Below are 15,124 nucleotides of genomic sequence, written 5' to 3'. Positions count from 1 at the left end.
GAGATGCTTTCTCCCATCAGAAGTAACCAGATCCACAGTCCGACCAATTCCCATCCTAGACCTGAAAAGATGGCCTGATTCTCACATCTCACCTGGACAAAGCCCCAGAGTAACTCAGTGTCCCTGCATTATCTAGCCAATTTATGCCATTTTTAGACCCTCTGGCCCCTGCAAGAGGGTGGGGGGGAAGAATGCCATCCAAATGAATGCAATCTAAGTGCTCTGGGTTGACCAGTTAGATCTAGGGCCCAGCTAGTTAGCTACCAATAACCAATGGCTTTCACTCCAGTTTCAGTGAAATCTAGAGCACAATGGCAACAAGGACAGAAGTATCTATAGGCCAGGCCCACTCACAAGTTCTAGTCCTTCTGGCAGTCAACCCATGCAAGAAAACCTTCACTATTCCAGAGTAATGTTTTTATTTCTTCAACCATAACTGCTCCTGAGTTCTGGGCTCCTGGGGATAAGCAAAATAGAAGTAACAGCTGGGAGAAGAAACACCTAAGAAACAGAGATGGAAACAGGAAGCAGGAAGCCTGAGAAAGCATAAGCACCATTTTTTTTTTCCCATAAAGGACCAGACAGTATAAATATTTTAGGTTTTGTGGCCCATATGGTCTGTCAGGACTACTCAGCTCTGCCACTGGAACACGAAAGCAGCCAGGGAAAACACATAAAGGGACAGAAATAACATTTTATGGGGATACAGCTATTTACTAAACAAATGGGGGTTCTCCTGACACCTGTGAGCCAACCCCTGCTCTACATCCAAGGAATCCTTAACATACACTTAAGGATAAAAACGGTAGTAATCTGAAAATCCAATAGAGGTTGTAAAAATATTACAAGCTGTTTATTTTAAAGTACAATGAGACAGTGAAATGCAATTTTAGAGGAAAGGATGGAATTCCTTCAAGCTTGTTACAATGGGATTTACCACTATGTACTGCTCATTGTCAAGCCGTAGAAATTTCACATGTTCACCAAACTATTCTAAGGTCAGACATCTTCTAGTTGCCAGAAGCTCAAACCTTTCAAACTCTTTAAAGCATGGAGAACAGATCCATTACATGTTGAGAATCTGGACTAATGCAATTAAATAACAACCCTATGGCATAGGTATTATTATTATTATTATTATTATCCCCATTTTACAGATAAAGTATTTGAGGTTAAGGAGGCTACCCAAGGTCATATAACCAGCAAGATGCAGGGCCAGGATTTAAACTGATCTTCTTGACATCAGAGCTCTTAGCACCTGAGCAATAATGTCCTCCATACTCTATCCTTCTTGAGGTTTGACACTGTAGCCCATTCTCCTTATATTAAGTCTACAGCTACCCTTGCTTCCGGCCCCATTCTTTTCTTTCTGTTCTATATGTTCCTGGTGGGTCTCCTGTGCTGGTTTCTCCTTCTGGATATCCTTTTAAAAAATGGATATTCTTTGGGTTTCAGAGTCTCCTCTTATTTTATATTCTTTCCCTCAGCTCTGCAGGCTATGCTCAGAGCTTTAAGTTAGTGAAAGCCTCACTGGCTCCAAAATTTCCATCTGTGGTCTAAACCTCTTCATTAAGCTTCAGATCCGTATTCCCAACCATAGATGAAACATCTCTATCAACATCTCATAGGTATCCCAAACTCAACATATCCAATATTTACCTCTTCTCCCCAAAACCCTCCCTGTACAGTTTATTTGATAAGTGGTTCCACCTGTACTTGGAGCCCAAAGAGGCCCTGCACCAAGCCCAAACACCCCGTTGGACAAGCCATGTGGAAAGGCCCTGAAACCACATGCAGAGCAAGGGGGCCCCCCAAGACCCACCTTGCAGTCATCTCCGTCAAGGTTCCAGGCATGTGAATGAAAACAACTAGGACCTGCTGCAGCCCCCTCCAGAACAGACCAGCCCCCAGCTGAACACCAGTGAGGAAGCCCAGTCAACACCAAGTAGAACATAAGATTCACCTCACTGAGCCCAGCTCGAATATCAGACCAAAAAAATCCTGGCATATAATAAAATTGTGTTCATTGACACCCCCAAGAGTTTGAGAAGATTGGTTCCACAGCAATAGATAGCTAGATCTGTTATTCCTTATTATTAACTGAATGTTTGCCCCTACCCCCACCAAATTCACATGCTGAAGCCCTGCCCTCAATGTGATAGTATCTGAAAGTGGGACCTTTGAAGATAATAAGGTTTAGAACAAGTCATGAGGGTAGAAACCCATGATGGGATTAGTGTCCTTATAAGAGAGCCTAGAGCACCCGTCTTCTCTCTCCCCAACCACATGTGGACACAGGGAGAAGGCAGCCCTCTGCAAGCCAGGAAGAGTTCTCATCAGGAACCAAATCTGTCAGCATCTTGAACTTGAACTTTCAGCCTGTAGAACTGTGACAATGAAGTGTCCTACATAAACAGGTGTTTTCTTACAGCAGCCTAAGCCAACTAAGATACTCATTATTACTCTCCATGGATAGAACAATTACAATTGAACCTTAAATGACATTTGTTTGAGCATCCATGAAAAATATGCTCCAACGGTCAGTCCTTACCAATATCGCTTTTATGTCTCCAAGTTATACATCATCTTTTCATTCTAGACTTCTCAGCTTGTCTCTAGAGCTATCTGAAACTTCCAAACATACTGATCTCTTATGTCCTTACTGGCTGGAAGCCTCCTGTGAGTGCTTCTCTAATAATGGAACTTAAACCTTATCAACCTAATTCATTCCTTCCCAACCAAGCCCAGGAGTTTCCCACCACTGAGGAAGACTGCCTTACCCTGGATAGCCTCCTGCTTTTTCCATAACTCAGATAAGGATAAAATGTCATTTTTCACCACACTTACTCCTATGTCTGCCTGTTGGCCCAAACAAGATAACCACATCATGTGCCTGCTCCTCCCTCCACTAAAATTAGGACATCCCAGTTACCTAAGTGACTTACAGATTGCAACCTGTCATTTTCAGGCATCCCCATCCCTTCCTAGGAAAGGACATCAGGTATAGACAGAGTCAGTTAGGAGCAATCATTTTAGTTAAATGCCAAGTTCTGCTTTCTGCTGAAGGAATGTGACAATATCCCCAAATCTGTCAAGTTAATACCTTGGGCCACAATTGAACCACAAAATGTCCAATTTTCAAGCTGTTGAGATACTGCTGTGTTCCCTGTAAGCTGAGTACTCTAAGTCCTTTCCCATAAAGCCAAGTTACTTGTCCATACCTCCTCCCCAAACGGGCATCCAAGTAGTCTCGGATGATTTTTAATACCCCTGAGATTTTAAAAACATAAGTGGGCTCATTAAGCAGACAAATTCATGACCAGTTACCTACAGCAGTACAATCCTTCTCTTCAGTGCAGGACTGCCCTAAATCTTAGGTACCACTCTTGATCTTAGGTACAAGCATCTGTGAAGCAATTGTCCCCAGAAGCAGGAAGCAGCCTTTCGAAAGCAGGAGCAGCTGGTGGGACATAATGCTGTCTGGCTTCCTGGCACCGGTCCCAGAGTGAAACCTAAAATCGTTGTGATTTTTTTTTTTTTATGCCATTCCATTTTCTCCCCAAAGGTATTCTAGAAAAAGCAAACTGCTCTAACATAGAAAAGGTCTTTTCCCATTATTAATAAAACTTACTGATAGGTTCACTAGTTCTTTCTAGCTATCAACGTAAAAACCCCAGGGCTGTAATTCTATCTGGGGGAAGGAGGCATCAGAGTTCAGTATGTCCTTGCATTTCTGATTTTCCAGGTCATCCCATCAGAAAGTGGTCCAGTGGCCATATGACATACAATGCCCAAACTCAAGGGTGTTCGAGAAGACAGTCCCAGAGGCGTTGATTTCCAAAGTGAATTTGTCTTTGGGTAGGAGTCAGCATGGTCCTTAAGTTAGAAAAGTCAATGATACTGATGTAGGTGGGTTAAACAGATGCTTAGAAATAGGGAAGTTAAAATCAAAAGCACTGGGTCCCATCTGCCTGCAGACTGTAAACCAATACTTACAATCTAGTCCTGGGGAAATTCCTCCTCTAACTGAATGGTTGGAGGTTTGGGGGTGGGGAGAGTACCTCCTCACTTTCTAAGGCCCTGGGGGTGACTTCCCCCTAGCTGGGTTTTGGAAAGGGGAAAATGCAGAAGAAGGGAAATCCAGGACAATGGACATTCTAAACCATAACCATAGAAAACAGAATTAGAAGGGGTGCCTGGCTGGCTCAGTTAGAAGAACACAGTGCTCTTGCTCTCAGGGTTGTGAGTTCAATCCCTGCATTGGATAGAAATTACTAAACATAAATAAATTTTAAAAAATAAACAGAATTATGAAATCTAACTCAATATTCCAAAACTTCATCCTCCCAAAGAGAAGTTACCCCAAACACCTGAGAAGTAGTGGAAGGAATATGTTACATGAAAGAAAAAAAGACCTGGATTTCAGCCAAGTATTACTTTACCTTCTGGAATTATTCCTTCTAGAATGTCTAAACTTATAGTCCCAGCTTTCTTTTTAGGTAAAAATCAGAGGAATAGCACACACCCTTTCCTTAATCTCGAGCACTATGATCATAGGAGTTCTTCAGAAGAATATGGTAGAAACTCAAGGGGATTTTTACTGAGTAGTGTTCACTCTGCCCCTCCCTACATCAAATTTTAAAACTAATGGAAATTCTGAGCCCTTGCCATTAAAATAGCAAAAGATAGACATCATTTACTGACTCAGTCCTCATCACTCTCAGAGCATATGGGGCATGAGACATCTTGTCAAACATATGGTGTTCCAAATGTAATAGTGCTAAATATTTAATATTCCACAATGGTTTACTGTAAATCAAGTTGTGAAGAGTTGTAGGCAAACCACCAACTCCCACAGCAAAGGTAAGTTCCACTTCAGCTTTTTTAACTAACTTAATTTTCTGTTGATTAGCTTTCTGTCCAACTAACTCATTGGTTTTAGTTTCGACAGAGAAAAAGTACGTGATCTGGTAAAACCACCAATGCTGGTCAATTCATCTCTCCTTAAAATTCCTGTATCAGCCTGTTTTTGTGCCTCTAAGCTCATTTTTCTAATTATCCAAGGCTCACACTTATCTCCCCAAAGAATATATTAATGGCCATCCTGTCTTTGAAAGAAGTTTTGAACTTTTCTAGATTTTAGACTTCCTAACCATGGTTTTATTTCTTCATATGACTGCCTCACCTAGACTGACCCAATGTACAATAATTATAAGAATCACAATAAAAATAGCATATTCATGTACTCAGTAGATACCATTTGTTAAACTTTATCTTGAATTCCTACATCAACCCTACTGGTAGGTGTTGTTAATCTCTTTTAACCATCAGAGTCTTGGAAAGGCTCAAGGTCACACAGCTTACTGAGCAGCAGAGGTGGGATTTAATGTAATTCTTTCTGAGTGCAAAGTCCATGTGGTTTCATGTAGCAACTACTCGGCAACCCAAGTGGAAGCTATGTTCCCACTGAATCCTCAGAATCAAAAGTCTAGAAAAGGCTATTATGCAGAGTAGAAAACAATGACTCAAGCAACCCTGTAAGCAATTTAGTGCATACATCAGATATGACAGTTTTGTTTTGAATGTGGTCCCATTTTTTCCACTAATCTATTACCCAAATCTGGACACTAAAAATGAAGCTCACCCAAGTCAAAATATAAAGAACAATGAAGCACATCAACCTAAACACTTCTTTTTCACTTAAAAAAATAATTCTAGACATATGAAAAAGGTACAAATATAATATAACCACCCTCCTCCCCTAATGTTAGCATCTTCCATAGCCAGAGTACAATTACTGAGATTAAGAAACTAACACCGACACAATGCTATTAACTGAATTAGAGACTTAATCTGGAGTTCACCAGTTTTCCCAGTGCCAGACTTTTCTCTGTTCCAGAATCCAATCCAGAATCCCCCAAGGCCTTAGTTGAGAGTTACACAGTCTTTCCTTGTCTTTCCTGACCTCAATACTTCTGAGGAATATAGGTAAGTTGTTTTGGAGAATGTTCTTGCTTCAGGCTTTCTTATATTTCCACAAGATTTGAATGAAGTTATGCATTACTGAGAAGAATACCACTGGGACAATGTGTCCTCCTCAGAGCAGGATAATCGGGAAGTACTGACATTGGAATGTCTTCTACCCGGTGATGATAAGTTTGACGGCTTGATTAAAGTGGTGCCTGACAGATTTCTCCACTATGAGGTTAGTCTTTTGCCCTTTGTAATCAAAAGAGATCAGAGGGGCAGAAGGGAGGAGTACTTTGAGACTATACAGGTATCTTGTTTCTCCTCAAATTTCTGCCCACTAACTTTAGTATTCATCTATGAATCCTCTATCACACAATCATTGTGATATTCTCATTCCTTCTACACTTATTAACTGGAATTTGTCTGTAAGGAAGAGCTATTTCTTCTCCCCTTTTATTTATTTATTCATATACTTATGTCCATATGACTCATGGATATTTTACTTTATGGATTATAATCCAATACTATTGTTACTGCTTTTTTGTCTAATATTCCAGTTTGGGCCACTGGCAGTTTTTTTCAGATTGGTTCTGTGCCATTCTAGGGACCTTTTATCTTTTGAGCAGTTCCTTACTTTCTGGCACCACAACATGCTCCAGGCTCATCTTGTGAGCTTCCTGACTCTGTCCTAGACATGCCAAAACATGTTTTGAAGGAGCCCTTGTTCCTTTTATTAGAAAATGATATTTAGAAACCAAGATCTAGGGGGTAGGTGTGCTCATTGCTACAGTGGTGTCATTGCTTCTAGGCCATCTCAGAAAACGGACCTTGGAACTATGTACATATGCATACTATCCCACATGCACACACACATCTATATTTCTGTGTCTATGTATATATTTTTTGAAATAATATGAGTTCATACCAACATCTGATTCCAGTTCTAAAGAATTCCTTTAATAGCTTATCCAATATCTCCCCAATGAATCAAGAAAAATGAAAACAACTTATGCATAAGTGGTTTCCAGATATTTTCTAGGCTAACTATGGCTAAATGCCTATTTATAGAAGATTTTTATTGGAAAAAAAAAAGTTTTATTAGAACACAGCTATGTCCATTAATTTAAGTATTGTCTACAGCTGCTTTCCACTAGAATAAAATAATTTAAAAATTATGACAGAGTTTGTATGGGTCACAAAGTGAAAATGTTTTCTATCTGGTCCTTTACAGAAAATGTCTAAAAACCCCTAGTATCGGTTATGTTTCACATTTTCACTTGGGAGATGGGTAGAAAGATTGTGGGTTCTAATACCATCCTTCCACCATTATTTACTAGCCATGTAGCCTTAGACAAGCCACTGATACCATGTACCTCAGATCTCCCCTTCCTTACAGTGTTACAGGGAAGACTAGAGACCATGACAGTAAAATTCCTGGCATATGATAGATGTTCAACTAACGGTAGCTAGAATTACTTCTGAAGGTTGCTAGAGTTTAGGATGGGATTTTGCACAAAAAGAATCTATATTCAGTGATGGGTAGATGACTAATATAATCTACAGAGTCTGTTTGATGTACAGGGAGCTCAATACTCCTTCCATCACTTACTAGTTGTGAGACCTTGGGCAAGTAACAATATCTTTGAATCTGTTTCTCTTTCCACAAAAGGGTAGCCATAAAAAGCTATGTCTATGAATATCTTTATGCCATGGTACCCAACACCAGTGTGAAGACCAGAGCTGGGATGACTACATCAAAAGTAGAATCAGGATGTGCTAAAATACATGTTCCTGGTCCTAGCCCCAAGGATTCTGAGTCAGGAGGTCCAGAAGAGGGTCCACACTCAGCATTGTTAGTAAACCCCTAAAGTAATCTTGTTACAGGGCCAGGTCTGGGAACCACTGTTAACAGAAAATGTCACACGAATCCCCTCTGTGATCTCATATCAGTCCTATATCCTTACTAGTATCCTGCTACCTTCTTCCCACTCAGGTAAATGTTTGGCCCATTATAGAGTTCCTGCAAGCACTATAGGAAAGTGAAATCCCTTTCTGAGCCACTGCATTGTATGTGTTTAAAGATTAGGTCCTACTGGGTTCTAAAATCTAAGTATGATTCCCCATGTTTCAGAATAAAATCTAATCTTTTCCTTAAACAGCCTGCTCCTTTATAAGAATACACTCTGTAAGCCTCTCCTCATTGTACTGGATCAATAATATGAAACTAAGAACCAAGTGGGACTGTGGAGAGGGAAGAGGGGAGTAAAGATGACCAGGGGCACCAACAGGAGGAGGGCAAATTAAATAAGGTACAGTAAGTAGACTTGTCCCCTAATCCCAGACCACACTCAGCTGACCCTTTCACACACACTGCCCCATTTGTCAGTGAGGAAGACTAAAAAGCAGCGATCAAATCAGGTATAGGGCCTCCTAATCCATATCTGGAACTGACAGCTAGGTTACAGGGATGGGAGACCCCAGGTGGTGCAAGCTGGGATGAAGATCCCTAGGACCTTTTGGATGTGAAGGACATAGATCACTGAATCCAACATATGTCATGAATATATATATATATATGCTAGTACAGTACCCAAATCAAAAGGCAAGATTCCCCTGCTCACTCTTATAAAAATCAACAGATACAACAAGGGCAGGCATATCCAGGAACAAGGATATAACAGGGGTTGTTAAGTTTACTGGTGTTCAAATAGCAGCTTTCAAACTATCTTAACCTTTCATCTGCCAAGAGCTTTCTCTTAATTGAAATGAAATTCACATAACATAAAATTAACCATTTTAAAGTATACAATAGTATTTAGGACATTCACAATGTCATAAGCACCACTTACATCAAGTTCCAAGCATCTTCTTCACTAGAGAAGAAAACTTTGTACCCATTAAGCAGTCTCTCCCATTCCCTTTTCTACCAATAGCTTTTTATAGTGAGAGGTGGATTTTCTCCACAATGAGATTTTATATAGTCACTGTTTGTCTGTTTGTCAAATCTTCTCAAAGACACAGGAACTGGGTGGGAGCAGCTTCCTGGAAAAGTCTAATGTAAGTTTTCCTTTCTCCTACCCTACCCAGTCCAGTGGGAACAGTGCCAACATTTACACATAAACACACACAACACATACACACACCCCGGGCCAGTCAGTTTCAAGTGGTCAATGGCCATGAGAACAAAAATACATCATGAGTGCTCTGAGAGGAACCTCTTTAGTCATCCACAGCATGAGTTACTCCCCCAAATGGGTCTAGACAGAGAGTGGCTCTTACCCGCTGCTTCTCTGGGTCCACATAACGAATGCCAAAATAGTCCTTCTCCAGCAAGCTGTAGTAGTTGCAGATGTGGTCAATAAGAAACTGCCCTTTGGTCTCCCTCTGCAAAAGAAGCACATTTAAGTTTCAGCCAGAGCTCATCTTGTACATTCATGTCTAAAATGTGTCTCATTCGCCCCATAGGTCTGCACTTAGAAAAATGGATTAGCTCACTCCAGTCTCTCAAGCAGGGACTTCTAAACTTTTAATTACAAACCACAGTGAAAAATACATTTTTACCCTGTGAACCATTACACACACACACACACACACACACACAGAGCCAAAGGAAGGCTCTCTAAAAAGAGAGCCAAAGAGACACCAAACAATACCCCGCATAGATGCAATGTACTCTAATGTGTTCTATTTTATTCAGTTATGGACCATTTAATTTTTCAAAAGCTATTTATGACTCAGAACACTGATTTAACAACTCAGTACCTAGTGGAGACCCACAGTTCACAAACCCATACACAATTCCACATGCAGTGCACCTGAATGTTTGTCATAAGTCGGTATGTGTTCGCTCATTCTATCTTCATAAAGATCCTATAAAGAAGGTCCCCATTTTACATCTAAAGAAACAGAAGCACTGAGAGGCTCGGTAGCCCACCCAAAGTCAAACAAGCTGTATAGAGAGCAAGGCAGCACTTGGCCCAGGCCACCAAGCCATAGAATCTGGGCTCCTACCACACAATTTTGTCTCCCCAAAGATGCAGTGAGTACATTGCAACTTTGCTAGAAGGCCCAGTCTGGATGCTATGGGACTACAGTGAATGATGTTAGGCAGAACACCCAAGGTAGAAGCCCTACTGCTTTGGGCCTCAAAACCAATGCATTACATCCATAAGGGACATGGGAGATGGTGAGGCAAGGGGGAGGACAGACTGGGACAAGCCCAGGTGACCTTAGGCAAACTCTCCAGCTGTTTCACATGGGATACTTTTCCTTCTAATTCTGTAAGTGAGAGATTTGTCAGCCAAATCTGACGAAGATGAATACCATTACCACAAAACCCTGTTAATAGCAAGGACTCTCCAAGCCCTCATCAAGATATTTGATAAGATTAATTTCTGCTTCAATCAAAGTTGCTGACAGACCCATGGAATATTTTAGGGGTGGAATGTGACCTATAAAAATAAATGAAGAAACTAGAGATATTAAGTGAGCCACTCCTCCGATCCACTAAAAATAATCTTGAAAGAGGAGGTTGATCTTTGTTACATGATTATCTTTTCATTAGAAACTACTAACATCAGCTCAGAAAGTTGATGAAAAAGCCGCTCACTGGTCTGGGAGGCACTGCACTGAATAAAGGACAGGGGCATATGAGCACATACTGTGATATGAAGCCCCAATTCTCCTGAAATCTCATGGAGTTTAATTCTGAATAATCTTTGAGCCTTTCCTTAATTTGTAAGAGAAACCATCTAATGTAGCTCAAAAGGGACAAAGCATCAAAATGGAATTTTTTTCGATTTCTCTAATTGTTTTTAAACCTGGAAGCTCAAATGACAAGCTGTATCCGATGACAGCTGAATCTAATGCCCACAATATAATCAATGGATTTAGTTCCTTTTACGGATTCACTCTGTAATGCATCCACAGTTAAGAGGCTGCTGAAGAATCAAATCACTGAACATAGCGTGCGAGTCTGTCATTCTGTGACTGGATTACCAAGCTCTCTGCATTAGGATTTACTACGGTGGACTGCCCCCACCATATGCGAGACCCACAAGACATGTGGGTCAAAGTAGCGCTCTGTAATGATGTGGGATTGAGCAGAACTTGATTGTGCCTGACAGCCAGAATTTTGCCCTGAAGATGTACTTAGAAGCACAACAAAGATTTTTTTTTTTTTTAAATGATTCAACTCCCTACCAATACATATTCTCATACTGAGTAAGACCCTTGTGAAAAGGAAATGCCACTGGAGATATTGTGTTGAGTGGAATACACAAATGGGGCTGAACTAGAAATCGATGCTTTCCGCAAAAGCAGGTGAGGCCAGTTTCCATGCTTCCAGGCCACCAGGCCCCTGCTCCTGGAAGCGCTCCCCACAAACACAATACTGCCTCGCAGTGGCCTCGGCATTACCCAGGAGCAAGCCCGTTGCCAACACAGAATCTTGGGCCAAGCTCCAGACTAACAGAACCTAATGTGCCTTTCAGTAAGGTGCCCTGGTTTTTCACATGTTCATTCATTTTGAGATGCATGGGCCTAGTGGAAAATCCCCCATGGGTGAGAAGTGCAACAACTATACTTACCAGCAGATGTCACTGGGTGGGGATGGGGGGGGACCATTTTCTCCACGGAGAATGTCTATGTCTCAACTCACAAAAATGAAAGTATTTTCTAATCTCAAGAACAAAAACTGCCCTTGCATCTAGAGGCTGCCAGCCAGCCTCGTCATCTTGAGCTGCTCTGTGTCGCTACTTCATGCCAAGAAAGCCAGCCTAGAGCCTCACGTTACTCTCTGCTCTGCCTGGAAATCTGGACCACATTCTTAAAGCATTTAGCTTCCTATTATTATCATTTCTGTGCATGAAGCCCAGTTCTTGTGCTAAATGAAAGACCACCTGGGCCTGGGCCCAAGGGTCAGAAGAGCTCATTCAGGATCAGGTGTGTGAGGAGGTCCAGCTGCCCGTTCCACACACCTCAAGGCAGAAGAGGGCCCTGCAGTGAATACTGGCTCTGCTCCCAACTCCCACTCCTAGAACTCTGTGGAACTACTCAAATCCTCTATTGCTTCCTCCTGAGCTTTCTGAGTAGACGTCACTGTTCACCACCCTGCCTGGCAAGCTGGAGGTTATCAAATGAGTAAATGAGGCATTGCTTTTTCTCATGGAAAACCTGCAGTCTAGGAACAGACAGTGAGCCTTTGGAAGACACAAGTCCCCGGGGAGATGGAGAGTCCACACACAGTGGAATTAGCCAACTTTAACCAAAAATTTCAAGGTCTATGTGGTAAAGCAGTTTTCAAAGATTTCAAGAATAAGGACTTCATTTTTTAATGTCAAAGTTTTGTTTCTCCCCCAAGACAGCAGTTGTCCTTTCAATACTGACTAAACAAGGGAGGAAAATTCAAACAGCTAATAGAAACTCTTTAGAGCTATTACCTAAGTCATGTTTTATCATAAAAGTAGCACATAGGAACAACATTAGGACATAAGCATGTGATCTGTTCCTCAAGAAAGTACTTTAAGGGGGCGCCTGGGTGGCTCAGTGGGTTAAGCCGCTGCCTTCGGCTCAGGTCATGATCTCAGAGTCCTGGGATCGAGTCCCGCATCGGGCTCTCTGCTCAGCGGAGAGCCTGCTTCTCTCTCTCTCTCTGCCTGCCTCTCCATCTACTTGTGATTTCTCTCTGTCAAATAAATAAATAAAATCTTTAAAAAAAAAAAAAAAAAAAAAAAAAAAAAAAAAAAAAAAGAAAGTACTTTAAGGATAGACTTTGGATGCGGTCTCTAAGTAAGGTTATACAGTAGGTCTCAGAAATGCACTGAGAGCCTTGAACAGAGAATGTGTTCACCACACATTTAAACTTATGTCCCAATACTGTGGGTCCTCACCACCTAGAGCATATTTTATAAACTGGAGTTTTAAGATCTGTGAGATGATAAATTGTGTCTTGCTGGATGGATTTACAAACACTGTACTAAAATATAATGAATACAATTATTTACAACTGTAGTGTTTTTTTGTTTGTTTGTTTGTTTTTGGTGTTTTTGTTTTGTTTGGTTTTTTACTGTGTTAAAAATCCAAATCAATGCTAGTCAAGGTATGGTCTATAGACTGTGAAGGAATGTAAACTCTTTGTTATTGGTCTTCCGTGAAACAACTGTGGGAAATTAAGGGTATTCTATTTTCACTGTGTGTGTTTGGGAAGTGGGGTTTGTTTGTTGGTGGGTTTTTGGTTTTTGTTTTTGTTTTGTTTTGTTTTGTTTTTAACACATATTGGTCCAAAAGAGATTGAGGAAACAAAATCTAGTACTGGTCTCTCAGCATCAAGAGTTTGAGATGCTCAGACCTAAACCACCACCAGGTCCTGGGTGCTTTGGAGATTTCTTTACTCTAGGAGCCTCAACTCTGTAAAGGGAACTGGGTTCTCTCTCCACCTTCTCTGCCCATTTTCTGATAATTCTTGGTGTATGTGCATATCCCTGAGTTTCTTACAATAATCCCACATTCTCTCAGGGCCCTCTCCCATGAGTTGGAAAGGAACCTACTTGGTGCAATCATAATCTAGCCTACTTTTCAAAAAAAAACCATCTCTCCTCCCCATCCTAAAGTACATACTGGAAAGAAAGAGTCCATTATGTTAGAATTCTGCTTCCACCATTTAACAATCGGGTGACCTTTAGGCAAGTAATGAAATCTGATACTTCATGTCTTCTAGTGTAAAATAGAAATAATGGTAACTTTCAGAAATTAAGCGGTAGATTTGAGGCTCATTCGTATATTTGTTAAATATCTATTTTGCAAGACACTGGGACACAGATTTGAGATAGTGAACAAAACACAATTTGTAATCTCACAGATCTTAAAACTTCAGTTTATAAAATGTGAAAGCATTCTGCAAACTGCAAAGCACATACCCCCTTAAGAGGTCATTACCAATAATATTAAAAATAATCTGATTCTTAAATCTTTGTATCCAATTTTACAGATCCTTTTAGATACACAGAAGGTGAGAGGAACAGTATTTGCTTCCCAGAACTGGCCTCTGGGGAAGAAAAAGTGAACAAAGAGACAAAGAACTCAATTCTGTTCCTCAGCTCTTCTTACAACTAATTGCTGACGATGCATTAATTCGACTCTCTAGTTCCACTGAAGTAAACACAACAAACTATTTGTGCTTAAAAAAGAGCAAGAGAACTCAACTGGCTAAATCAGCCATGGCTTGTCTTCAGTGAAAAAGCATGGCAGATTTCAATTCCTATTTCCTAAACTTCTTTTTTTTTTTTAATTTTTTAAAAATTTTTTCAATTTATTTATTTTCAGAAAAACAGTATTCATTATTTTTTCACCACACCCAGTGCTCTATGCAATCCATGCCCTCTATAATACCCACCACCAGGTACCCCAACCTCCCACACCCCCGCCACTTCAAATCCCTCAGATTGTTTTTCAGAGTCCATAGTCTCTCATGATTCACCTCAAACTTCTAAGCCAAGACATTTCACTACATTTCAGATACTGGTTAAGTGAGGAGGAAGAGTACCAATCCAAAACCACTTAAAGTATTACTACAAATCAAGTTTAAGAGCTCAAATAGCTACCTTCAGGAATTAAAGTATAAACCTCATGGTGATTACCACTCATGGGACACTTATCATACACCAAGGACTAGGTTACAAGCTTTGTAATTAAAATCCTGACAACGGGGGCACCTGGGAGGCTCAGTAGGTTAAAGCCTCTGCCTTCGACTCAGGTCAGGATCCCAGGGTCCTGGGATTGAGCCCCGCATGGGGCTTTCTGCTCAGCAGGGAGCCTGCTTCCCTTCCTCTCTCTGCCTGCCTCTCTGCCTACTTGTGATCTCTGTCAAATAAATAAAATCTTAAAAAAATAAAAATAAAATCCTAACAACATGCTGAAGTAGCTAATATTCTCCCCATCTGTTACAGATTTTTTAGAATCTATCCAGAAATGTTAAGTTGGTTGGTAAGGATGCCAGGGCCACCACCTATGCCTAAGATATTTGCCCATTAGCCACCATTCTCTACGTGGGCACAAACAATATAAGAATACAGGAGAATACACCACCTATGCCTAAGATATTTGCCCATTAGCCACCATTCTCTACGTGGGCACAAACAATATAAGAATACAGGAG

The 15,124-nt window shown here is 40.8% G+C and overlaps 1 protein-coding gene across 2 annotated transcripts in view; it reads right to left on the bottom strand.

Moving 5' to 3' along the window:
* The window catches only part of FRMD3 (FERM domain containing 3), a 324,332-nt gene that overhangs the window by 155,259 nt on the left and 153,949 nt on the right, over nt 1-15,124 (bottom strand). For both annotated transcript variants that reach the window (XM_059411794.1, XM_059411793.1), the window contains exon 2: nt 9,250-9,354. In XM_059411794.1, coding sequence (XP_059267777.1) covers nt 9,250-9,354 — 105 coding nt within the window. The remainder of the gene's footprint in view (nt 1-9,249; nt 9,355-15,124) is intronic.

This window comes from Mustela nigripes, chromosome 9 (genome assembly GCF_022355385.1).
Source record: "Mustela nigripes isolate SB6536 chromosome 9, MUSNIG.SB6536, whole genome shotgun sequence".
Classification (NCBI taxonomy): Eukaryota; Metazoa; Chordata; class Mammalia; order Carnivora; family Mustelidae; genus Mustela; species Mustela nigripes.
The sequence above is the reverse complement of the archived record's forward strand: the minus strand, read 5'-3'. Positions and strand labels throughout refer to the sequence as shown.